The 24,175-nt window shown below is 44.5% G+C and overlaps 1 protein-coding gene across 3 annotated transcripts in view; it reads right to left on the bottom strand.

Annotated features, from left to right (window-relative positions):
• Positions 1 to 399: 399 nt before the first annotated feature.
• The window catches only part of GALNT13 (polypeptide N-acetylgalactosaminyltransferase 13), a 30,423-nt gene continuing 6,647 nt past the window's right edge, over positions 400 to 24,175 (bottom strand). Inside the window, exons 4-11 of one of the 3 annotated variants that reach the window (XM_062498098.1) lie at positions 23,167 to 23,374; positions 22,182 to 22,352; positions 17,822 to 17,939; positions 14,546 to 14,726; positions 10,813 to 10,952; positions 8,765 to 8,863; positions 7,235 to 7,369; positions 400 to 540 (exon numbers count right to left, since the gene is read on the bottom strand). In XM_062498098.1, the coding sequence (XP_062354082.1) occupies positions 400 to 540; positions 7,235 to 7,369; positions 8,765 to 8,863; positions 10,813 to 10,952; positions 14,546 to 14,726; positions 17,822 to 17,939; positions 22,182 to 22,352; positions 23,167 to 23,374 (1,193 nt within the window). Of the gene's footprint in view, positions 541 to 2,862; positions 3,699 to 7,234; positions 7,370 to 8,764; positions 8,864 to 10,812; positions 10,953 to 14,545; positions 14,727 to 17,821; positions 17,940 to 22,181; positions 22,353 to 23,166; positions 23,375 to 24,175 lie in introns of those variants that run through there. The other 2 variants (XM_062498096.1, XM_062498097.1) reach the window with 2 other exon arrangements.

Genomic DNA, 24,175 nt, shown 5'->3' with positions numbered 1-24,175 from the left:
ACCCAGGAAGCTTTGGTGCTGTCAAATCCCACTGGGCACGAGGGAACACCCAAGATCCTCCAGGATATTCTCCAGCAGAGCCCAGCACATCCCACCAGCTCGGGCCACACCTCCCAGGACAGCTCCCAGTGCCAACTGGTACCACAGGGCTTTTCAACTGGGCCACCTCTCTGTGGTGACACGTGACAACACCACCTCCATATCCCGACTTCTCCAGCGTCAGACGATGCCTCTGGAATCCCTGGAGTGTGCCGGTGTCGGTGTCAGCAGCTGTCGGATCACTCGGAGGCTCGGACGAGTCCAAGGGCACCTCGGCTCCAGGAACCCTGCAGTCGGGAGAGGGCTGGGCACCGCCGGGTGCAGCAGGAAAAGCAGGAAAAGCGGGATGGGAGGCGGGAATCAGGCCCCCAGGGTCATGTTGCGAAGCAGCCACTGCTGGGAGCGGCCGCTGCCGCATTCCCGCATGGTGGGCACCAGCCGGTCCTCGTCCGACGGCTCCGCCAGGCACTGGTTGCTGTTCAGGTGCCTCAGGGTGAGCTTCTGCAAGGGGGGGACAGAGAATTCCTGCTGAAACCCAGCATTCCAAAGGAATTACAGCTGGGGAGTGGCATTCTGGGCTGGGTTTGGTCGTGTCAGGGAGAGCCAGGAATGTTGTGAAGTTCCAGGGCATGGAAGGGACAGATCCGTTCCCGTGGAAGGGATAGATCCGTTCTCATGGAAGGAAGGGACAGATCTGTTCTCATGGAAGGAAGGGACAGATCCGTTCTCATGGAATGGACAGCTCCATTCCCATGGAAGGAAGGGACAGCTCCATTCCCTGTCCTGGAGCTCCAGGACATCCCCATCACATCCCACACGGACCCACTCTGCTCCTCCCTCTGCTGAGCCAACAAATCCCCCAGCAAAGGGAAAAGAATTCCAAGGAAATCGTGCATTTCCAAGGCAGGGCTGTTGGATGGAGGAGTTTGGTCTCCATGGCCACGTGGAATGTTTGGGAGCAGAGCAGGAATTGCTGCTGATGGAAATGCATTTGCTCAGAATTCCATGGAAACGCTCCTGTTCCCAGGACATTTTTCCTTCTTGGGACACCCCTGCCGATCCCACCACATTTCTGAGGGATGGGAGAACTAGAAGGACACCAAACAAATGGGAAGAAACAAGAGCACCACCTGTTCCACTGGGAGAACAAATTCATGGATAAATCCTGGGAAGTTAAACAGGAAATTCTGTCCTTAAAGGACACCAGGCAGGTTCAGTCCCAGCTGAGCCAGGAGTGTTCCCACCACCATTCCCTGGGATTGTGCCAGGAATTCCCAATTCCCAATATCCCACCCATCCCTGCCCTCTGGCAGTGGGAGCCATTCCCTGGGTCCTGTCCCTCCATCCCTTGTCCCCAGTCCCTCTCCAGCTCTCCTGGAGCCCCTCCAGGCCCTGGAATGTGCTGGAAGCTCTCCCTGCATCCTTCCCTTCTCCAGGGGAACATTCCCAGCTCTCCCAAGAACTCTGGGAATGGGGAATTTCAGAGTGGAAATCCTGGCTGCAGTTCATCCACTGGAGAAGGGCCTGATTTCACAGCAAGGAAACAAAGAGCAAAAACCAGGATGGGCAGGAAAATCCTGGGGCCTCTCAGGAGAGGGGAGAAAGGAGGAATTCATCCCAAAATTCATCTCAAACTGCCCGTTCTGATGTCAAAACTTGGGATCTCCTCAGGGATAGAGCGGTTGGAATGGTGGGAGCTGCTTGAGGGCTTGGGCTCACCCAGTAGGATAATTATTGATATAATATTAAAAAAAACCCATATAAAATAAATAAATAACAAAAAATAAAATAACATAAAATAATAATGAAAATATAAAATAAAATAATATAAAATATTGTGTTATAAATAATACAAAATATATTAAATATAATATAGAGTAAAACATGTACCATATAAAATAAATAACATAAATATAAAAATAATATTAAATAATAAAAATAACATTAAATAATATAAAATATAAGGTTGTGTAATATAAAATATTAAATAATATAATATGGAATAATAAAAAATATATTATGCAAAATGTAAAAATATATCAAATAGTATAGACTAATACAAAATGTTTGAAAATAATACTAAATATGAGAGAATATAATATAATTTTAAATAATATAGGGGATAATAATTAAAAATAAAAATAAAATAATAATAATAATAATACTCTTAACTGAAGGAAAATCAGGAATCATTTTCACAAGAGCCTGATGCTGTCAGGGCTCATAAACACCATTTATGTTTATTATTTATAATATTTCTACATAATATTATATTTATTGAAAAATATAGCATTATATTTATATATTACATAATAAACATATAATGGTGCTTCTTTGTGTAATTTAAATCTGCTATATTTCTATATATTTTAATATTATATAGAAATAGATAATACACATATATATATGTATATGCATATGTATATAAAAGATTTTTTTCTGGTGTTCCAACTAAACCGGGTTATTCTAACAGGGAATTTGGTTTTCCTACCACCCATCTCCCTGTGCTGAATATGAAAATTCCATCAAAATTAAAAGAAAAAAAATACTTAAAAAATCAAATTCTAGCGAAACTCTAGGAAAAATCTAGGGACTTTACTTAATCTAAAATTAATTAAAACTAAAAATAATTAAAGCTAATAATTACTAATAACTACTAAGAAGAACTAAGATTGAAGATCTGTCCTATCCTGTAGCTATAAAATCATTTTCTGTCTTGTCTTATATAATATTTGATATGAAAAATTCTATTTAATGATATGAAAATTTCCATGAAATTCTAGGAAAATTCTATGAAAAAATTCCACTGAGTTTTATGAAAATTCTGTCAAAATTCTGGTAAAATTCTACAAAATATTCTATGAACATTCTAGGAAAATTCCATGAAAAATCTCTATGAAAAAGTACATGAAAATTCTATGAAAAAATCTATGAAAAATTATATTAATAATGTCTATGAAATGTGTATGAAAAATTCTATGAAAATTCTATTTTAAAGTCTATGCAAAAGTCTATGGAAAAGCTTATCAAATTCTATTACTATTCCATTTAAAATTTCTATGAAAATTCTACAAAAATATAAGAAAATTCTTCAAAAATTCTACAAAAATATAAGAAAATTCTTCAAAAATTCTACAAAAAAATAATCAATTAAAATTAGGTGAAAATTTTATGAAATTTTATTTAAAAACTGATGAAAATCTTTATGGCTCAAAAGCAACACGAAACTACGAAAACTCTGTGGAAAAGTGTTTGAGAAATCCCCTTAAAATTCCATTAAACATTCCACGGAAATCTACGAATTCCGCGAAAAACGAATGTTTTCAAAATCGTCCAAAAAAAAAAATTAAAAACCCAAATATAAAACAAGACAGAAATCCCGCAGAGCTCCTCCGGCAGAGCTCAGAGCGGGAAGATTTCCTGGGAATTCCTTACCCCAGCACATCCTGGATTTGCTTCCAATGCCAACGGCCCTACAGGAAATACTCCGTGGGGCTGGAGTAAACCTTCCTAAAGACTTCCAGGCGGGAATAATTCCTGAGGATCCAGGTCTGCAGGGGGCTCCCATCGCAGGCCTCCACCGTGGGGCCCTGGGAGCCGTCCTCGATCCTGCCCAGCGTCAGGCACGACTGCGTGATGATGTGCAGGAACGTGCGCCGCTGGAAAACCGGGAATCGTCAGCGGGAATGGCCGACGGTGGCGGGAAGAGCGGGAAAACCGGCGGGCTTGGGTAAGGACAAAGTGGGAATTGCTAATGGAGAACGGGCTGGGAATGCTCCGGGTACAAATGTGAGTGTCCAGGGGGAAATTCATGGGCTGGGATTTAATTCCATGTAAAATCTCCCTTCTCAAGACCATTCCTGTGATCCAGAATGGATTGTGGTTCCCAATCCCATTCTCCCTATCCCTGGATTGCTGCAATTCCCCACTGGAAAGATCCAGGCAGACTTGGGGTTTTCCTAGCAGGAATATCCCAAAATTTCCTCCCTGCTCTTGAGACCATTCTCATGGTCCAGCACAGATTATGGCTCCCAATCCCATTCTCCCTATCCCTGGACTGCTGCAATTCCTCACTGGAAAGATCCAGGCAGACATGGGGTTTTCCTAGCAGGAATATCCCAAAACTTCCACCTTGCTCTTGACACCATTCCCATGATCCAGAGAGGATTATGGCTCCAAATCCTGCCTTTCCAACCCCTTGGATTGCTGTAATTCCCTACTGGAAAGATCCAGGCAGAGATGGGGTTTCTTTTCTGTGCAAATATCCCAAAATTTCCTCCCTGCACTTGAGAGGGAGAATGAAACAATTCCCAAGATCCATCATGAAGCATGGCTCCCAAGCCTGCCTCTCCAACCCCTCAGATTGCTGCGATTCCCCACTGGAAAGATTTGGGCTCAGATGGGATTTTCCCTGCACAAACCACCCTGATTCCCAATTTGGAATTACCCAATTAATTAATGAGGTTGTTTTTCTCCTCCCAACCACAATTCCAGCTTTTCCTTTCCAGTGTCAATTCCAGGAGGGGTGAGATGAAGGAAGGGGAGCTTCCACTTCCTTAAATTCTTCCCACTGCCACCCCATCCCTGAGACAAACAGGGCTGGAGCAGCTGGAATGCTCTTCCCACATCCCAGCCCCTCACTTGCTCCTTTTCCATGATTTTGGCTGGGGAAAGGGAAAAGTGACGTGAGGATAAAGGAGCCACTAAAACATCAGGGCCAAGTGTCCCTAAAATGTCACTTGGAGTCACCGGGAGGGACAGCAGAGCTGGATCACTCTGGATCAGCGCTCCCTGCTCCCTCCTGTCCATGGATTTTCCAGGGGAAGCAGAGGTCCATAAGGAAAGGACGTGGAATTCTCTCTCTCTGGTGTTTACAGGATATGAAATATCCAAAGGTAGCGGATTCCTCACATGGGGATAAATGTCAATGTGGGAATCTGAGCAGGCTTTTCCTGCTACGTGGATTCATGGAATGGTTTGGGATGGAAAGACCTTAAATCCCATCCCAATCCAGCCGGCAGGAACCTCCCAGGCTGCTCCAAGCCCAATGTCCAGCCTGGCCTTGGACACTTCAGGGATCCAGGGGCAGCCACAGCTTCTCTGGGAATTCCAGCTGAAACAGGAATTCCCAATTCCCAGTATCCCACCCATCCCTGCCCTCTGGCAGTGGGAGCCATTCCCTGTGTCCTGTCCCTCCATCCCTTGTCCCCAGCCCCTCTCCAGCTCTCCTGGAGCCCCTTCAGGCCCTGGAATGTGCTGGAAGCTCTCCCTGGATCCTTCCCTTCTCCAGGGGAACATTCCCAGCTCTTCCAGCCTGGCTCAGGGAGAGGGAAGCTCTGGAACGTTGGAGCAGCAGCTACGGAGAAGCTCTGAGCGAGGGCACTGCTACAGGAGCTATTCCAGGGATTGGGATTTGGCACAGGGATTGCACCAGACTTACCTCAAAGCTGTATTCCCATTTCCCAAAATACTGAGGGAAGGGAAGGGAAGGGAAGGGAAGGGAAGGGAAGGGAAGGGAAGGGAAGGGAAGGGAAGGGAAGGGAAGGGAAGGGAAGGGAAGGGAAGGGAAGGGAAGGGAAGGGAAGGGAAGGGAAGGGAAGGGAAGGGAAGGGAAGGGAAGGGAAGACAGAAGGAAAGCAGAGTCAGTGATCCCAGGAACATTTTTTGTACCACCTCAGCTCTCCCTGGATGGAAATCCCACAGCTTTGCGCAGACACCACCATTGGGGACAAATAGTGGCAACTATCCAGGAAAAAAAATTACGGAATTCCGAGCGGGAAGGGATCCATAGGGATCACTGATCCAACCCCTGGCCCTGCCAGGATATCCCAACAATCCCATCCTGTCCCTGACAGCGTTGTCCAAACACTCCTGGAGCTCTGGCAGCCTTGGAATAAACCCTGAGAGAACTCTCAGGAAGAAGTCCTGAGGAATTTTTCAGGAATCAACCCTGACATCACCACCCATCCACAGGGAATTAAACTCCCTCCTATTAGCTGTGACACATTTCCAACTGTATTTTTTCCCTGGATTCTTTCGTGCCTGTCACGTCCCAAGATTTCATCCCTCTCCACATCCAGAGGTTTCCCCAGATGTCACAGTGGGATCACCAGGTGTTGGAGCCTGGAATTCATTCAATATTTAAATACTACAAATTCAATTAGAAAATTATAAAAAATTAATAATAGCAGGAAATCATAGAAAATTCCATGAAAGTCCCTCAGATAAATCCCTTTTTAGGATTATTTCATGTCCAGCTGTGGCCCTGTTGTCAATTGCCAAGCCAGAATTCCTCAGAATTCCTAGAAACCATCCAAAATCCCTCCATGCAATTCCTAAATAAGCAAGGAAAAGAAAAATCAGTGTAATTCCACTGGAAAATCAAATTAGTGAATACGAGGAATTCAGGAAATATCCTGTAATTGTTTCTCTGGGGGAAAAAAAATGTAGCATCACAACTGGCTGTTTTCTTGGGGAAAAAAAAATCCTGGATATTAGGAATGCTTGGAGGCTAATAATACACTAATTAATATATAATTAATAGCAATAATGAAATTAAAGGGAAAATGGGCAGCTGAAATCTGAATATTCCAAGGAAAATTGGTAATATAAAGATTTGCTGAATAAATCCAGGGACAGGGAATGCAATGGGACGTTTTCCAGGAGAACAAGCAGCCAATCCTTGGAGACGCCATAAAAAACACGGAGCATTCCTGTTTTTGGAGCTCCATCTCATGGCCGAGCTGGGTTTTACACCATTCCTGGGAAATTCTGCTCGATTTAAAAAAAAAAAAACAGCACATTCCCTGTGCGCATTTTATCGGAGGAATTCCAGCCTTCAGGCAGGAAAGGTGGAGGTGTCCAAGGAATTCCGGGATGTGGCTGGGCTGGGGACAAGGTGGGGATGGACTTGATGACCTGGGAGGGCTTTTCCAGCCTCAGGGTGGACATCAGCAAGAACTCCCCCATGGAAAGGGTGCTCAGGGATTCGAAGCGACCAGGGAGGTTTGGAGTGCCCATCCCTGGAGGCGATGGCATTTTGGAGCACCATGGAATCCCTCCAGGAATTCCTGGAGGCGCCACTCAAAGCTCAGGGCTGGGGACAAGGTGGGGATCGGACTCCATAACCTTGGAATGCTTTTCCAACCCAGGGATGCTGGGATTGTCCCAGATCCACCCCCCGGGCCCGGGATACCTCGGCATCGTATTCCCAGAGCTGGTTGCCCCTCAGGTGGTGGCACTTGAGCATGAGGACGGGGCCGTTGAGCCGCGACACGTCCAGGCACAGGTCATCCGTACGGATCTCCTTGTCCGCCGTGTAGGAAAACACCTGGAACGCACAGCAGGGCTGGGAAAGGGCTGGGAAGTGAAACCCCAGCCCCGGGAGTGACCCCGGGCTGGCTCAGGAGCTGGAGCCTTCCATTGGAAAAATCCATTGGAATTAGAGAAGGGAAAGGTTTTCCTTTGGAGAAATCCATCGGAATTAGAAAAGCAAAAGGTTTCCCATTGGAGAAATACATTGGAATTAAAGAAGGGAAAGTTTTTCTATTGGAGAAATCCTTTGGAATTCAGGGCAAGGGAAAGGTTTTCCGTTGGAGTAATCCATCAGAATTCAGGGGCAGGGATAGGTTTTCTGTTGGAGAAATCCATTGGAATTAGAAAAGCAAAAGGTTTTCCATTGGAGAAACACATTGGAATTAAAGAAGGGAAAGGTTTTCCATTGGGGAAATCCATTGGAATTAGAAAAGGGAAAGTTTTTCTATTGGAGAAATCCATCGGAATTAAAGAAGGGAAAGGTTTTCCAAACCAAAAAGCAGCGAAACGAGGCCAATCTCCAGTGAGGATGGCAGAAGTGACAGGAGGAGATGGCAGGAGTTGGGATGAACCTGCAGGATAAATCGGGGATGGGAACACGGAGCATCCTAGCCTTTCCCACCAGGAATGTGGGGTCTGGAATACCAGAGCTACCAGGGAATTTTGACTGTACCAGCCTGGCAACACTCCTGGAAAATTTCACACATAAATAACAAAAAAAATATTTCTAATTTATTAAAATAGAGTTAATTTTTAATATACCCACAAGTCCCTTCATTATCATTTACATCCCAAATCCCATCTGGAACAGCCCTGCTAATTTGAATATCCACTTGAATATGCAAATTTTATTCTAATTAACCCAGAGTCATTGGTCACAAGACCAAGAATTCCATCCACTTTTCCACTCCCTATCCAGCCCCTCCAAATGAAAATCCCCAGGCCCTCACTGCTGGAATTCCACTAAACAACTCAACTTCCATGAGTATCCTGGATATTTATTTTCCCTGCACACATTCAGAATAAAAGGATCCAGCCATATTTATGGAGATTCTTGCCCACTCCATTTTTTATGAAAATAAATTCAAATTCCTGATCAAATTTCCTAATGTTCGTGTCTGAAATGTTAAATTTCTTATTAAATGACAGCAGGATTCTATTCTATATATTCACTGGGATACTCCCCATGGATAAGCACCAATATTCCCCCAAAAATTTGAGCTGAAGTTGGAGGAAAGGGCTGAGTCCTCTTAAAATCCTTCAGCTCAAAATCGAAAATATTTTGGAATTTTCATTGGTTATTTTGGCATTACTTTCGCACAAGATCTAAAATAGAATTGAAATAGATATTTAAAATATTCCAAAGGAATTCTTGGACAAACAAGCCTCTTTCCCCCCTGTTTTTATTTACCTGGTTCCCTCCCATGCCATGGCAGTTGAAAAATCCCACTTTTTCGTTCTCCTTGCGGCCCATGTTATCCAAGCACTGGTTGGTTTCAACATTCCTGATCTGGAAAAAAGGAAGAGGTGAAAGATTCCTTAAAATATTCCCTGGACCTGCCAGATTTGTGCAGAAAATTGCAATCTGTAAGCAGATCACATTCCCAAATAGTCATGGAATGGTTTGGGACTTGGAAGTGGCCCCAAAGCTCATCCATGGCCAGGGACACCTCTCACTGTTCCATGGCAAGCCATGAGGGAATTCAGGACGATTATCCCAAATCTGTCAAAATTCCCATCCTTTTTCTGCCTGTTTATCCCAGGAAACAGCAAAATATCCACTTAGGAAAAGCAGTTTGAGGCCTGGTGCTCCTCACCTTTGATTTCCACCATTTTCCCTTGGATTTGAGCCCAGGAGGAGCCATCCAGGGCACGACATGGATCATTTATGGCCTAACGATGCTGCTCCGGCTTGGACCGATCAAATCTTGCTCAAATCTCTTGTGAAAGGCAGGAAAATATCCAAAAAATGCACTTGCAATGCCTTAAAAATTCCCCGTTTCTCAGCTGCTCACTGGGCTTTAATTCCCTTTTCCTGCTCCGCTGGAACAGCCAAGTATGGCTTTAATTCCCAGCTCCTGCCTGAGCTGCTGTTTCCATGGAAACTGAGGCCACACTGCACAAATCAGGTGTTTTAATCACTATTTTCTGCCTTCCTCATCCCATTTTCCAGCCTGACAACGCGGCACAATCCCACTTTATTTGACATTCCCTAGACAAGTCCTTTCCTCACTGGAAATCCCTATTTCCCTTTATTTTGGCAGGATTAAACCTGGAATCCTCCAGTGCCTTTTCTTCCTGCCTACAATGGCAAATTTCAACGGGAATCACTTCCCTGGATGTAAAAAAAAAAAAAAAAAAAAAAAAAAAAAAAAAAAAAAAAAATAGCCACTTGTTCCTTGGAGGGTAATTCCAGGATTGTTATTCCATCACCATCAAATCCATTTCAGAGCTTTTAAAAGGCAGCAGAGGAATGACTCAGTGCAATATTTTTTTTTTTAACTGTGAATTTGTTGAATTTGAAAGAAAATCTGTCTCCTGGTGGCCCCAGTACCTTGGGGTTACCAGGAATGTCCGTGATCCTCAGCTCCAGGCTGGAAAACGCTCAGTGACCAAACATTCCTTTAAAAAAAAATTCCAAAAAAAGCCATTTTTAGTCTCTTTCTAAGCAATAAATGATGATGGAAGGTTCCCCTCAAGGGCTGCATATTCATTGTGTCAAAACATTAATCCCAAACTTCACTTTTCCAATCTCCTGCTCCATTTGGGAGATAAATTAGCGTGGTGAGCACTTGGAATAGACTCTCGATTTAAAGGGAGATTTTTAAGGAGAGGGAGCACGTTTGGAACAGTAACTTCTCCTTGAAAAGGATTTATAAAAATGGAAATAAAGAGAAAAAAAGAATCAAGAGGAACAAGGGAACTCCAGCACACGAGGCTTGGCTCCAAAGCCAGCTCATCCCCTCGGGAACGGATCCATTGGCTCTGGACACCTCCTGGTTTCCAGTCCTTAATGGTTTCCTGTTCTTACTGGTTTCCAGTCCATATTGGTTCCTGTTCTTACTGGTTTCCAGTCCTTACTGGGTTCCTGTTCTTACCGGTTTCTTTTACTTACTGGTTTCCAGTCCTTACTGGTTTCCTGTTCTTACTGGTTTCCTGTCCTTAATGGTTCCCTATTCTTAATGGTTTCCTTTCTTTCTTGGCTTTCCTGCTTTCCTAGACTTCCTGCTTTGTTGCACTTACTGGTTTCCTTTTCTTACTTGTTTGTTGTACTCTGGGTTTCCTGCACTTCCTGGTTTCCTGCAATTCCCGGTTTCCTGCAATTCCTGGTTTCCTGCAATTCCCGGTTTCCTGCAATTCCCGGTTTCTTTTCTTTCCTGGTTTCCTGCTCTCCTGGATTGTTGCACTTCCCGTTTTCCAGCGTTCCCAGTTCATTCCATGCCAGGTCAGGGCCCCTACCTCTCCCAAGGAGTAGTAGCGCCGCGGGATCTGCGAGTCAGGGTAGACGTTCTCCAGGTACCAGGAGAAGGGTTTGCACCTGAGGCTCTCCCGCAGGGCTTTCCTGACGGAAACGTCTCCGTAATCCACCTTCACCACCCCTGGAACGGCGAGACAAGATCCCATCAAACATTTAGGGAAAATCCCAGAGCCGCCTCCAGCTCCTCTTGGTTCCAATCCATGAGCTGGGATGTGAGGGATGAGTGGCTGCCTCCTCATGGAGGTGCACAAGGGGTAATTAATTAATTCCTTCATTAATGGAGCCAAGTGAAATGCTCGGAAAATGATCTTTTTTCTTTCCTTTGTCAATCCGGAAAGGCTGGACTGCAGAATTCCTTGATTTCTCCACATTCCAAAATAATGAAGGAATCTGCTCACAATTTTTACAAACCACTGCGCTCTCCTGACAGGAATAACTCAGACGACGTGGGGAGGTCCTGGCAAAGATTCCCAGAGAAGCTGTGGCTGTCCCTGGATCCCTGGAGGTGTCCAATGCCAGCAACTGAGCTGGATTTTTTTTTTTTTTTTTTTTGGCTAGCATTGGAATTAAATGAGTGAGATTATATTTTTTTTGTTTGGATTTAGATGTCTATTAGTTTTATTTATATTACAGTTTTATAAATTGTTAGTTTTATAGTATTTTAAGTAAATAAAAATGGAGTTTTATATTTTATAAGGTTTTTAAAGGATAGATTGTTTAATTAAGAAATGTTACTTAAATAATTTTTATTTTTAACTTAATAACTAATTATTTGTGCCTTGTAATGTGGATTTTTAAATTTAATTATATAGTAGTATTTACACTGATGAAGAAGGACTAGCTTTTTATTTTGAAATTTTTATTTTGTTTTGTATATATTATTATATTTTCAAACATTAAATTTCAAATTTTTTATTATGTAATAAATATTTTAATTTTAATTATATATTTATAATTTTAGTTTTATTATTTAATTTTTGAAGCTTTTTTTTTTACGCCTTTAGGTTAAATGCATTCAGGAATTTTTGGAAATTTAGGAATATTTTTGGGGGGGTTAATGTTTGTTAGCACAGAAAGTTTAAAATTTTCAGTGACTAGGGTTCTAACAGATCCCAATCCCAATTTTTGTCCTCCCACCCAGGCAGGGAAGAACCTTTTATTGCAGCCAGACAAATGTGAGGATTTGCTGCAATTCAGGAGGAAAATCCCTCCCAGTTTCCTCTCCCAGGATCCTTTGAACCTCATCCGACCCAAGTTGGATCAGGCAGCAGCTCCTGGATTCCACATTCATCCATTTCCTTTCTTTCCTAAGAAATGGGCTTCCTTTAATTCCATCGGAATCGTATCCAGGATTTCTGGGATTTCTGAAGCCCTCCTGAATTATCTGGCTCGTGAGCTGCCGGCCTTGAGCCAGGCTCTTCCCAAGGAAAACAAAACTCCCATTCCTTGCTAATGCAGACTCACACTAAACACAAAAGGGGAATTTTTCTCACTGCTTCAGGATTTTTTTTTTTTTTTTTTAAATCCAGCTTGGATTTATTAAAAATTCCAGCTGCTGACCCATCTCAGCACAAATAAAGATTTTCTTGCTATCCACATAAAAACAGGAGAAGGCACCAATTAAAAACATGCTCAAGATCCCAAAAATGAGAGCTGGGCTCTCCTCCAGCAGAATTCTGTTTTCCCAGGGAACCGGATCGCTCCAGATGTTTAATTTGGGATATAATTACGAGGTGTGCCCCTTATTATGCTGTAAGCTCTGTTTCCTACTGGGAGCAGCCCCTGGCTCCTCTCTCCTGGGATCTGGGCTCAGGAATGGGATGAATCAGCTCCCAGAGGAGATGCGGGATGCGGATGTGCCAGGACAACAGATCCTCATTACCAACAGGAAAATTCCTTTGCTCTCCCAGAGAATTATCCTTTTCCTCATAAATAGGAAGGGAAAAGGATCAAAAGGCAGATTAAAAATATTTAGGAATATTTTTTATATTTAAGAATGCCCTATTTAAGAAAAAAAATCTATTATTCCCTACTTCTTTTAATGGAGAATTTCCATGAAAATGTTTATTTTATTTGCCTTTCTCCTCCATTTCCTTTTAATGCTGGGGAACCACCTCATTATATTTTATCGACTAATTAATACAGGCATTAATAAATAACTTGGGAAGAGATCAGGGAATACAAAGGCCACCTATTCCCAAATTCTTCCCCATGACTGAAATTTTGGATTGCAAGCCCTTGTCACTGGCAGTGACCTAATTCTGCCCTTTCCCTGCAGTCCAATTTTCTCCAAGAAAAAATTTCTCTGTTGGAATTTTGTATCCAAAATCCTGGGAATGTGTAACTGGGAAGAGGAGAGAGCACTTCTAGGAGCATTAAATTCCAGTTGATTTGTACTCATTCCAGAAGAGAAAAACAATTTTTTCCCCATGGACAAACAAGGAATAACCTCACAATAAATAATATAAGCAGGTTGGCATTTCATCCTAATTTTTTCTGTATTAAAGGAACAGATTCCTTAAAAATTGATGGGACAAAATCCACCAGGGAGAGATCCATAAATATATCTATTTTTTACACCATTATTGGGTGCTTAAAATGAGCACAGACTTTTTAAAATTTAAATTTCCTGGCTTGTTAAGAGGTTTCCAGGATGGATTGGGAATATTCTACGAGCTCATCCCGTGCAGCCACAGGAGAAATGGGATTCCACAAGCAGAATCCCAGAGATTCTTTCCAGCTGGGATTAAATGCTGGCTCCTGATATCTTGAACCCCTGGGAAAAATCAAAATCCTGGAGCAGCCTGTGGAAAACAGCAGGAATTCAGCTGGAATAGGTGAGGGATAACACCGAGAAATCGTGCAGGAGAAGAAGCACGAAACTCACACGGATGTTATTGACTTGCCAGGGAAAACTGAAACTGATCCTGCTGCCATGGAATTTCGTTGGGAAGGAAGTTTGAAAATGGGAAAATGGGAAAATTATCCCATAATAAAAGAGCGCTGACACTTCCATAGCTCATCGGCACTCCTGGCCACATGTGGGGAAGAAAATTCCAGATGTTGTGCTCCAAAGGGTTCCTGCTCTCCATGCTGGAACCTCTGCTCTCCTTCCCTTGGATTCCTTGGGGATTTTAGGGATAACCTGGGCCACTCCTAACAAGAGAGACCTTGAGGGGCTGGAGCATGGCCAGGGAAGGGAACGGAGCTGGGAAAAGGCTGGAGAAGTCCTGAGGGAAATGGGAAATGGGCTGGAGAATTCCCGAGGGAAATGGGAAAGGGGCTGGAGAATTCCTGAGGGAAATGGGAAAGGGGCTCAGCCTGGAGCAAAGGAGGATCCAGAGGGATCTTTTCCCTCTCTGGAATTCCCTGACAGGAGGGGACAGCCGGGGGAGATTTGGGATCTTATCCCAGGGAACAGGGACAGGAGCAGAGGGAACAGCCCCAGGCTGGCCCAGGGGAGCTCAGGGGGGATATTGGGACAATTCCCTCATGGAAAAGGTGCTCAGGTGGAGTCCCCATCCCTGCAGGGATTTCACAGCCCTGGGGATGTGGCACTGGGGACAGGGACAGTGCTGGGAATGGCTGGACTCAAAGATCTCAGGGAACTTTTCGAACCCAAACACCTCCACAACCCCACAGCACCTCCCAAGTCAAATTCCCCTTTTTCAGGAAGCACTGCAAACCACGAGCTGATCCCAAATCCAGCCGTACCAGGGGAGATGATGTAGAAGAAATCCTTGAACTCATCCATCCAGACCTCGGCCAGCCTGCGGTTGTTCTTGTTGATGACGTGGCCGGTGCCTCCCGGGAATGTGTAGGGAGTCGCCTTCCGGAAAACGTGTCCCACGTGGGAGCAGGTGACGATCTCCAGAGAGCCTCCACACTGCCAGATCTGAAACAGGAATGTGAAAAATGTGGAGGAAAACGTGGAGGAAAAGAGCACCAATGTCTTGGGATGCAAATCAGGATATGTCCAGCAGTGTGTGTTCCATCAGTTCCATCTGTTAAAGCAGCTGGGGCAGTGCTCTTTATCTTTCCCACAGCCCATCCTTCCTCCAGGAGAGATCTCCTGTTAATGGCCACTGAGTCCCACTGCCTGGCTGAGAAAATTCCATCACCCCATTGGGATTTGCTCCACCCAGGGGCAGGAGCCAAGCATTTCCTACCCGGATCAAATCTGGGATTTGGAACATCAGAGCAGCCTTTTCCCACTGGATCCCAGAGGAAAACCAGACCCTTGCACATCATCACTGGAGCTTTGGAGGAAACCTGCACCTTCCCCAGGAGCACTGCTCCAACAGAAGCACATCTGTCACTGCAGGAGGATGCAGCCACCATTTAATGGGACTGCTCCAACACCCTGAGTGACTGACGGGGGCAGCTTGGATTCTCACTCTGACAGTAATTTGGGTTTGTTTCTTGTAATACTGTATTTTTATTTTAATTTTTCATAGTAAAGAACTGTTATTCCCATTCCCGTATCTTTGCCTGAGAGCCCCTTAATTTCAAAATTATAATAATTTGGAGGGAGGGAGTTTGCATTTTCCATTTCAAGAGAGGCTCTTACCTGTCTTTCAAACCAGGACACCCAAACACAGCAGGGGCAGAGGGGTTGGGAGCTGTGCCCCCGTCTGTGTCCCCACCCAATTTAGCTGGAATTTCAAGGGAATTTGAAGGGAAAATTCAGGGATTTGGCTCTGGGTGGCAACGAACGTGAGGGTGAAATTGGTGGAATTTTGGGGCCTCCTGAGTGAGCACCAGCTCAAATCCAATCGGGAATACTTGGAAGGAGCTAAATGGGGGGAAAAAAAGACTTTTTAAAGGACACTGTGGAATTTGCAGCACGTTTCACCACACAGGAATTCTAATTCCTCCGCATCTCCCCAATAGGAGCTTTGAAAAAGAGAATTTTGACCGGATTTTTTCTGTTCTTTCCCCAAATCCATGGATCACAGGCCCAGCCACACTCCAAGGAGCAATAAAGACAATTTTTGACTGGATTTTTCCTGCTCTTCCCCAGATTTCTCAGAGTGGAATTGTTGGGAATGTGCTGCCTGGATTTGTGCCCTTGGAGCACAAACAAGGCCCCATCCCACTGGGAAAAGTGTCATTCCTAACTGGATTCATGGAGGGCATGGATTTTCCAGGACTCCATAATATTTAAATATTAAAATGTTTAAATAAATATTTAAATATTTAAAGGAACAGAACACAACTTCTACCCACATACTCATATATATCTCCATATAATTGTTAAATATATTTTTATATACAGTTATTTATACATATTAAAAATAGAAATAGAAATGTGTTACAATATATTTATATTGTAATATATTTACATTATATATATATATATATAAATTTTTCCAAGCAGAATCCTGTCCATGGCCATCCTGAGGAAAGTCCCAGCATTCCCAGGATATTGTCACACCCAGGGACACAAAGCAGCATATCCCAGACTCTCCGAGGCGGAACCCGGGAATTCAGGGTGTGTTCTCTGCCTCATGTGCTGGTGAAATCTCAAAAATTCCATAGGAAATGAAGAAGACAATGTGGGGAGCAGAAGGATTTTTAAAATTTATTTTTGGGGATTTTTTTTGGGGGGGGGGATTTATTTTAATTATTCTGAACCGATCCCAAATCTCCTCCCTGCCTTTGGGAAAAAAATCCTGGATGTAAGAACAGCGTTTTCCTGACAGGAGATATTCCCAAATCCTGCTGGATAAGGGCACCTTTGGAGCTGGAGGAACCTTCCCAATCCCTCAGCTCTCCTGGCTCCCAATTCCCCATGGATTTGTTCACCCAGCTGGGGTTTGAACCCCTTGATGCCCCTGATAAAGTCACACAAAATACCCCTGGATTTTCAGTTGGTTTTCCTTCCAGAACTCTCAATCCCAGTAAACAGCACCAGGTGATTCCTTGGAATTCCTATGGCAATATTCCTGATTTATTCCTATCCCTGACCCCATTAATTCTCTGGTTTAGGGTGGGAAATGCTTGAACAGTTCCTGCCATTCCCTGCTCCAGGGATCTCCTGTAAATCATGGAAAACCAAAGAAAATAATTCCTGCACAAGGGCCTTGGCACATTCAAGGAGGAATTATAGGGATTAAACAAGGAAAAAAAATGTGGGAATCTCATTTGAAGCATCCAGGCTCAGAATGGGAACTGAACCCTTTGATTTTCCTGCAAAGGGAACAATTAAAGCCCAGAAAAATGACCTGGAAAAGCTTGCTAATTCCCAGCTGCTTTTCCCTGGAAAAATCTGTTCCCTAAAAAACTTCAAAGGGGTTCCTGGCAAGGAAAATGGTCCTGGTTGAATGAAAAAGACAGGAAAACAGGGAAAGGGCATTCCCAGGATGTGCTGTGGGTACCAGAGGGATCCTGGGGGTTAATTCCCATCACTAAATTCCAAAATTGTGACACATCAAAGCCATTCCCAACATCCTTCCCAACCGTTCCTTATCCAAGCCTCAATTCCCCACTTTTCCTTTCTATCCAAAGGGCAAGGACAGGATGCATTTCCCTCAGAGCTGTGGCTCACACCTATCCCAGCAGGAATATCAGCATTTTCTGCAGGATATGGAATTTCCCCGCCGCAGACCCAGAATTCCAGCCAGAACTTGCAAGTCCATGATATCACCATTCCCACAACGTCTTCAAACACGTTTTTAGTTTTATTTCTTTGACATAAAATTTAATCAAATTTCCACCAAATTTCTCGTTTCTTCCAGGAAGGAATGACTAAAATATATGGAATTTTGGAGGGATGAAACCCTCAACATTAAAAATATTCCAAGCACCAAAAACAGCCCCAACGAGGTTTCCCCAAATTTCAAAAATTCCATTTAACCCATGACTTGCAGGCCAGCTAAAGCAGGAGCTCCCTGAAGGAATGACAGCACAAATGGGGGATTTTTTTTTTTTTTTTTTTTTTTTTGGTGGGAGGGGGAGGGAAAGAAAAGGAAGGAAAACAGGAATTACCCTAAAGGACATTTCAAGATTCTCACCACCCCAGATATCCATTCCTGCATCGTAAGTTCCTATCTCTTCAAAGTAGTTCCTGTCAATAGAAAACAGGCCACCAGCCATAGTTGGGGTCCTGGGGGAAAAACAAACAGGAAAAAAAGAAAAAAAAACAAAACAACAAAACAAAGGAAAACAGGGGGGAAAAAAGGGAGAAAGGAAAGAAAAAAGAAAAAAAGACCTTTTAAAGGACACTCTGGAATTTGCAGCACATTTCACTACATAGGAATTCTATGGAAAACCAACAGGAGCCATGAAAAGGAGAATTTGGACTGGATTTTTCCTGCTCTTCCCCAAAATTCATGGAGTTTTGACCCAGCCCCACTCCAGGGTCGCTCCTATTTCCAGGGATAATTTCAGGAGAATTGTGAGGGTAAAATTGGGTGGAATTTTGGGGCCTCCTGAGTGAGCACCAGCTCAAATCCAATCAGGAATGTTTGGGAGGAGTTAAATGAGGGGGGGAAAAAAAGACTTTTTAAAAGGCACTGTGGAATTTACAGCACATTTCACCACACAGGAATTCTATGGTAAAACAATAGGAGCTTTGAAAACGAGAATTTGGACTGGATTTTCCTGCTCTTCCCCAAAATCCAAAGATCTCAGGCCCAGCCACACTGCAAGGAGCAATAAAGACAATTTGGACTGGATTTTCCTGCTCTTCCCCAAAATCCACGGACCTCAGGCCCACACGCATTCCAGGGTTGCTCCCTGCCCACCAAATCCCATTTCCATGGATTATTTCAGGAGAATTCTGAGGGTAAAATGGGAGGAATTTTGGGCTTCCTGAGTGAGCAGCAGCTCAAAACCAGTCAGGACCGTTTGGGAGGAATTTCATGGCTTGGATTTGCCCAAAACGGCATCAAAGGAGCAGGAAAATCTCAGATAAGAGGATTAGAAATCCTTCGCCCAGGCAATCCCCAGGGCTCGGTGTGGGCATGGTGGATTTCCCTGGAAATGGCTGTTCCCTGTTTTCTAAGGCTCCGTGACCCGGGAATGGCCAGCCCAGCTGGTGGGAGAACAGGGATTAATCTGGGAGGGAAAAACTCAATCCCAACTCCCAGCTTTCCTCCAAGATGTCCCAGCTCAGCCAAATGGGTTGGGGCTCAGCTCATCCCAAACCTGTGGGATTTGGGGAAGTGATCCTTAGGAGAAAGCTCTGGAGCCCCTCTGGAGCTAGGCTGGGAGAGCTGGGAATGTTCCCCTGGAGAAGGGAAGGATCCAGGGAGAGCTCAGAGCCCCTGGCAGGGCCTGAAGGGGCTCCAGGAGAGCTGGAGAGGGGCTGGGGACAAGGGATGGAGGGACAGGACACAGGGAATGGCTCCCACTGCCAGAGGGCAGGGATGGGTGGGATATTGGGAACTGGGAATTCCTGGCTGGGCTGGAATTCCCAGAGCAGCTGTGGCTGCCCCTGGATCCCTGGAAGTGCCCAAGGCCAGGTTGGACACTGGGGTTTGGATCCCCCTGGGACAGTGGGAGGTGTCCCTGGATGAACTGGGATGGGATTTAAGGTCCTTCCCAATCCCAGCATTCTCCTTCCTCCTCCCCCAAATGGAGACACTCTTTGAGAAACTTTTTGATAAAGAATTTCCCATTTTTTCCAAGACTAAGTCTTAAGCAAATTTTGAAGGATGAAACTGAACTGGACATACAGACTTGGATTTTCCCAAAGGTCCCCAGTGTCCTTTGCTTTCTGAAACCAAACTCTTCCCAAATCCCTCCCTAACAAACCTGGGAGTGCCAAGGTTCACACTGGAAAATTCATTAACTCGTGCCCTAATCCCCAACCCAGCTCCTGGGAAAATGGGAATGCAGCAGGCAGGAATGTTCCCTGGGATGTGAATTTAATGGGACACAACCAGACCTGCAGAGCTTTCCTTGGAACCCCACCTCCACCAAAATATCGGGAAGATCAAAGGGCTTAAAGTGGTTTTTAAACTGCAAAATTATTTTTTTCCTCAGTTCTGCATCTTTTTGCTGTGGAATCACCTGACTCTGGGAATCGCTGGGATTGACTCTCATCATCACCTGATCCTGTTAAATTTGGGAAGCAACACCTGCTCCCCATTCCTGCAGCTCTCAGCAGCAGCAGGATTCCCATTCCTGCACAGAAAACACCGCAGGCATCCCAGGACTTCCTGATGGGAGAGGAAGAGGGATGGCAAAGGGATCCCAGCCCTGGAATCCCGCTTTTTCCAAGGAATCCCATCCCGGGCTCCACCAGCACAAAATCCCACAAAACCAGACCAGTGTGGGAATAAAGGATTGGCACCAGGATCAACATAAATCCCTGCTGTTCATCACCCGGGGTGGGTTAATTAACTGCAATCAACTCGAAGTCTAATTATTAATAATTAAGATATTAATATCATATCAACGTAATAAGTAACACGTTAATAATATCCAGAGTTCCAGGAGCACTTGGAAAATGTTCCCAGGCACAGGAGGAGATTTTTGGGATGTCCTGCAGGGCCAGGGGTTGGATCGATGGTCCCTGTGGGTCCCTTCCAGCTCAGGAATCTCCACGATCCTGACACATTCCTGATATTTAAATCTTGTGCTTTTCCTATTTTTTTTGATCTCGTGTTTTTCCTAGGATTTGATCCTATATTTTCCCTCTCAATCCCTAATTTATACAAAACACTTCCTGCACCTCAATCCAAATTTTTAGTATTTCTAAACCCAGCCTGGAGCGCCTTCAGCTTCAAAAACTGAGGGAAAAGCATGGGAATATCCATAAAAATGGGCTGTGCCCAGCACTGCCTGAACAATTCCACGATTCCGGGATTCTGTGACACCAAAGACTGAAATTCCTGGACTAAACCCTGAGATTTTGGATTTAATCCAGCCTAAAGCACCAACCCTTCACTCTCAGCTCTTTGTGACAACCGTGGCACAGGTGACATTTGTCCCCCTGCCCCCTTTGCTTCCTATTTTATCCAGAGAATCCCCCAAAATTCCAGCAAAAAATAATGATGTGAGGAAAAAAAAAAAGTAATTAAACAAACCTCATTTTTTTGGCTTTATCAATTCAATTCAGTGTCTGAGCTGGGACTAATTTTGAGCCCTGTTTAAAAAGGTAAGGAAATAGGGAAACAAGGACTGGGATTACATTCCTTTGAAAATTCCCTGTGCCTGGGAATGGATTCGGGAGAGCCAGGATTGATGGAGTTCTGCAAGGCCCTGCAGCTCATTAGGATAATTCATTTTCCCAATTTCCCAATTCATTTTCCCAGTTAATTTTCCCAATTTCCATGCACAGCTGAGCTTTAATCAAGAGCTGCTGACCCAGGGAGGAGATTTTGGATCAGCAGGAAAACAATTCCCATGGCTCCAAAACTCCTTCCTCTGACAACCTCTGCTTGCTTTTCCTGGGAATAAACCCCAAATCTGCCCTTCCCTCCTTCCAGCCTTTCCAGGACATTCAGGGATAGAAATGGGAATTTTGAAAGCCATTTTGGAAGGTTTTTCCTGCTCTTCCATCCCTGAGCTGCCCCCTTCACCGGCAGGACTGGAATTCTTCCCACTTCCCACATTTAAATCCCTTCCATCCACTTGGGAAACCTTTTTTGCTCACTTTTGGAATTTTTCAGGAAGCTCCGGCAGCCAATGGAGCTGAGCAAACATCCCATGGCCAGGAATTTATTCCATTTGTTCCCTTTTCAGCTCCATTTCCAATTTAAGAGGTTTTGTTCCACTCTGTGATTCCAGAAATTAAATGGAAGAGGTCAGGACATGCTCTTGGATCATTTTTCCCTCAGGGTGCTGCGTTATCAATCCCATTTTCCAAGCAATAAACCAGGAATTTAAGTGCAAATCACTGGGCTCAAAATCCATAAATCCTTTGGAATATCTGCCTTAAATTCCAAAAAAATGGGAACAAAAATCTGTTTGCAGCAAATTAACAGAGGGAGCTGAACAGGCAGAAATCTTTGGAATTCCTGAACATTGGGAAAAGGATGGGATGGGGATAAGTGCAAATCACTGGGGTTCTAAACTCAAAAATACTCAGAAATCCTTTGGAATATCTGCCCTGAATTAAAAAAAAAACTGGGGATAAAATTACGTTTGTAATAAATTAACAGAGAGAGCTGAACAGAACAGGCAGAAATCTTAGGAATTCCTGAACTTGGGGAGTGGGATGGGGAATGGGACCGGGATCCATAGGATCACTGGGATGGGATCCACGGGATGGGATTTGCCCAGCGTTGTGGCAGCGAGGCCATGCCAGGATTTGGGCTTTCCCTGCAATTCTGTCTCTGATCCTGCAGCGAAATGTTGGGAATTGGGCAGGATTTTTTTGGAATGGAGGGACACTGACCTGACAGGCAGGGTCCTGTCCCCTTTCCTGCGGTCCATCTCCCTCTGGGGCACGGGATACCAGCGGAAATTCAACTTCCAGTTGAATCCCCCGTAGGTCATGTCCGAGCCCGCCATGTACTCGAAGGTGTCGTCGCTGATCACGTCGATGATGGGACACACCACGGTTTTCCTGAGGAAAAAAGATGGGAATTTAGGGGTTATGGTGGTGTTTGGGCACGGTGGGAGGTGGAGGGGAAGGAGGGAAGGGGGAATAAAATGAGGGAGAGGGAGGGAAAGAGGGAGGGAAAGAGGGAGGGAAAGAGGGAGGGAAAGAGGGAGGGAAAGAGGGAGGAAAAGAGGGAGGAAAAGAGGGAGGAAAAGAGGGAGGAAAAGAGGGAGGAAAAGAGGGAGGAAAAGAGGGAGGAAAAGAGGGAGGAAAAGAGGGAGGAAAAGAGGGAGGAAAAGAGGGAGGAAAAGAGGGAGGAAAAGAGGGAGGAAAAGAGGGAGGAAAAGAGGGAGGAAAAGAGGGAGGAAAAGAGGGAGGAAAAGAGGGAGGAAAAGAGGGAGGAAAAGAGGGAGGAAAAGAGGGAGGAAAAGAGGGAGGAAAAGAGGGAGGAAAAGAGGGAGGAAAAGAGGGAGGAAAAGAGGGAGGAAAAGAGGGGAAAGGGAAAAATATGAGCAAAAAGGTGAGAAAAGGGAAAACAAGTAAAGAAATGGGAAAAAACCCCAAAATTTCAATGAGTTCAGGAGGTCAGAGAGAGAAATTGTTCCTGGTAATAAACAGGGAGGAAGTTTCCTCTGGATGGGAGAGATCCAGACCTTGGAAAAGCTGCTCCCACATTTATTTAGGAATAAGATTTTAATACAAACAGCAGCAAATTTAAGAAAAAAAAAAATTAAAATTATCTTAATTCCAGCTCAGTGAATGCTTTCAATTCCTATTTTTCAGCAGGCAGGGCAGGGCCTGGAGCAGATCCCTGCCTCTGGAGCTGGGAATTCCTCACCTGTCCTCCTTGATCCTGGCCAGCAGCGGCTCCAGCCAGCCCAGGGTGCACTCGCAGTGGGCATCCAGGAATGTGATCACCTGGCCCTTGGAAGCTGCCGCCCCTCGGAGCCGTGCCCGGATCAGCCCCGACCTCTGCTCCATCCGCAGGATTCTGACGGGCACCTCCAGCTTTTTCACGTAATTCTCCAAGGAGGCCTTCAAAAACTCTGCCATATTTGGGGGAAGGAAACAGAAGGAAAGTGGGAATTTTAGGGATATTTTATTTATTTTTCCTGTGTTTTGTTCCACAGAACCTCAGTCTCTTAATCCGGAAGTCGTGAGTTCGATCCCCACACGGGGCACCACTTGTAAAGGTGGTATCTGCACCATTTAATTAGTGGCTTGTCTTCATTTTCTTCTGTTTTACTCAGAGTCAGGATTAAAAACACAGAGTTTAATTTCTCATGTTCAGGCTTGGCTGTTTGTTAAATCTTAGCTAAAGTAAAGAGATCCGCAAAACTTCCAGCTACGAGCTAAAAGTGAGCAAAATCTGGTTAGTTACAAGGTTTTTTTTAAACTAAACAATCCAATAAAGAATTAACACCTATATTATTTATGTTTTTGACCCAATCACCAAAACCCTGTGACCCTCAGTGCAGCACTGACTGTCCAACCAAAAACCACAACGTGAAATCGTGAAGAAGAAAGAAGAAAAGATAATGCCCAAAAACTTCCATTTTCTCTTATGCTTATTACTACATTATAAAAACCCCAAATTCCAAACCCTTCACCATGTGAAATCACACACTTCTGTTTAATTACACACCCATGATTTTGACTCCATCACTCAAATTTGGAACCTTCTCCAAGACCTCAGGTCACAAGCAGTGTTCTCCTGGGGGTCAGTGCCAGAAAGGACAGAAAGCTCAAAAATCCCAGATTTGTGGGATCTAACACCTGCTTGGAGCATCTCACGGAGGTGGGAATTTGGCTTTAAGGTCCCTTCCAAGCCAAACCATTGCCTGATT

This window comes from Cinclus cinclus, chromosome 9 (assembly GCF_963662255.1).
Source record: "Cinclus cinclus chromosome 9, bCinCin1.1, whole genome shotgun sequence".
Lineage (NCBI taxonomy): Eukaryota > Metazoa > Chordata > Aves > Passeriformes > Cinclidae > Cinclus > Cinclus cinclus.
Note: the sequence above shows the minus strand (reverse complement) of the source record. Positions and strands in the feature narration are given on the sequence as shown.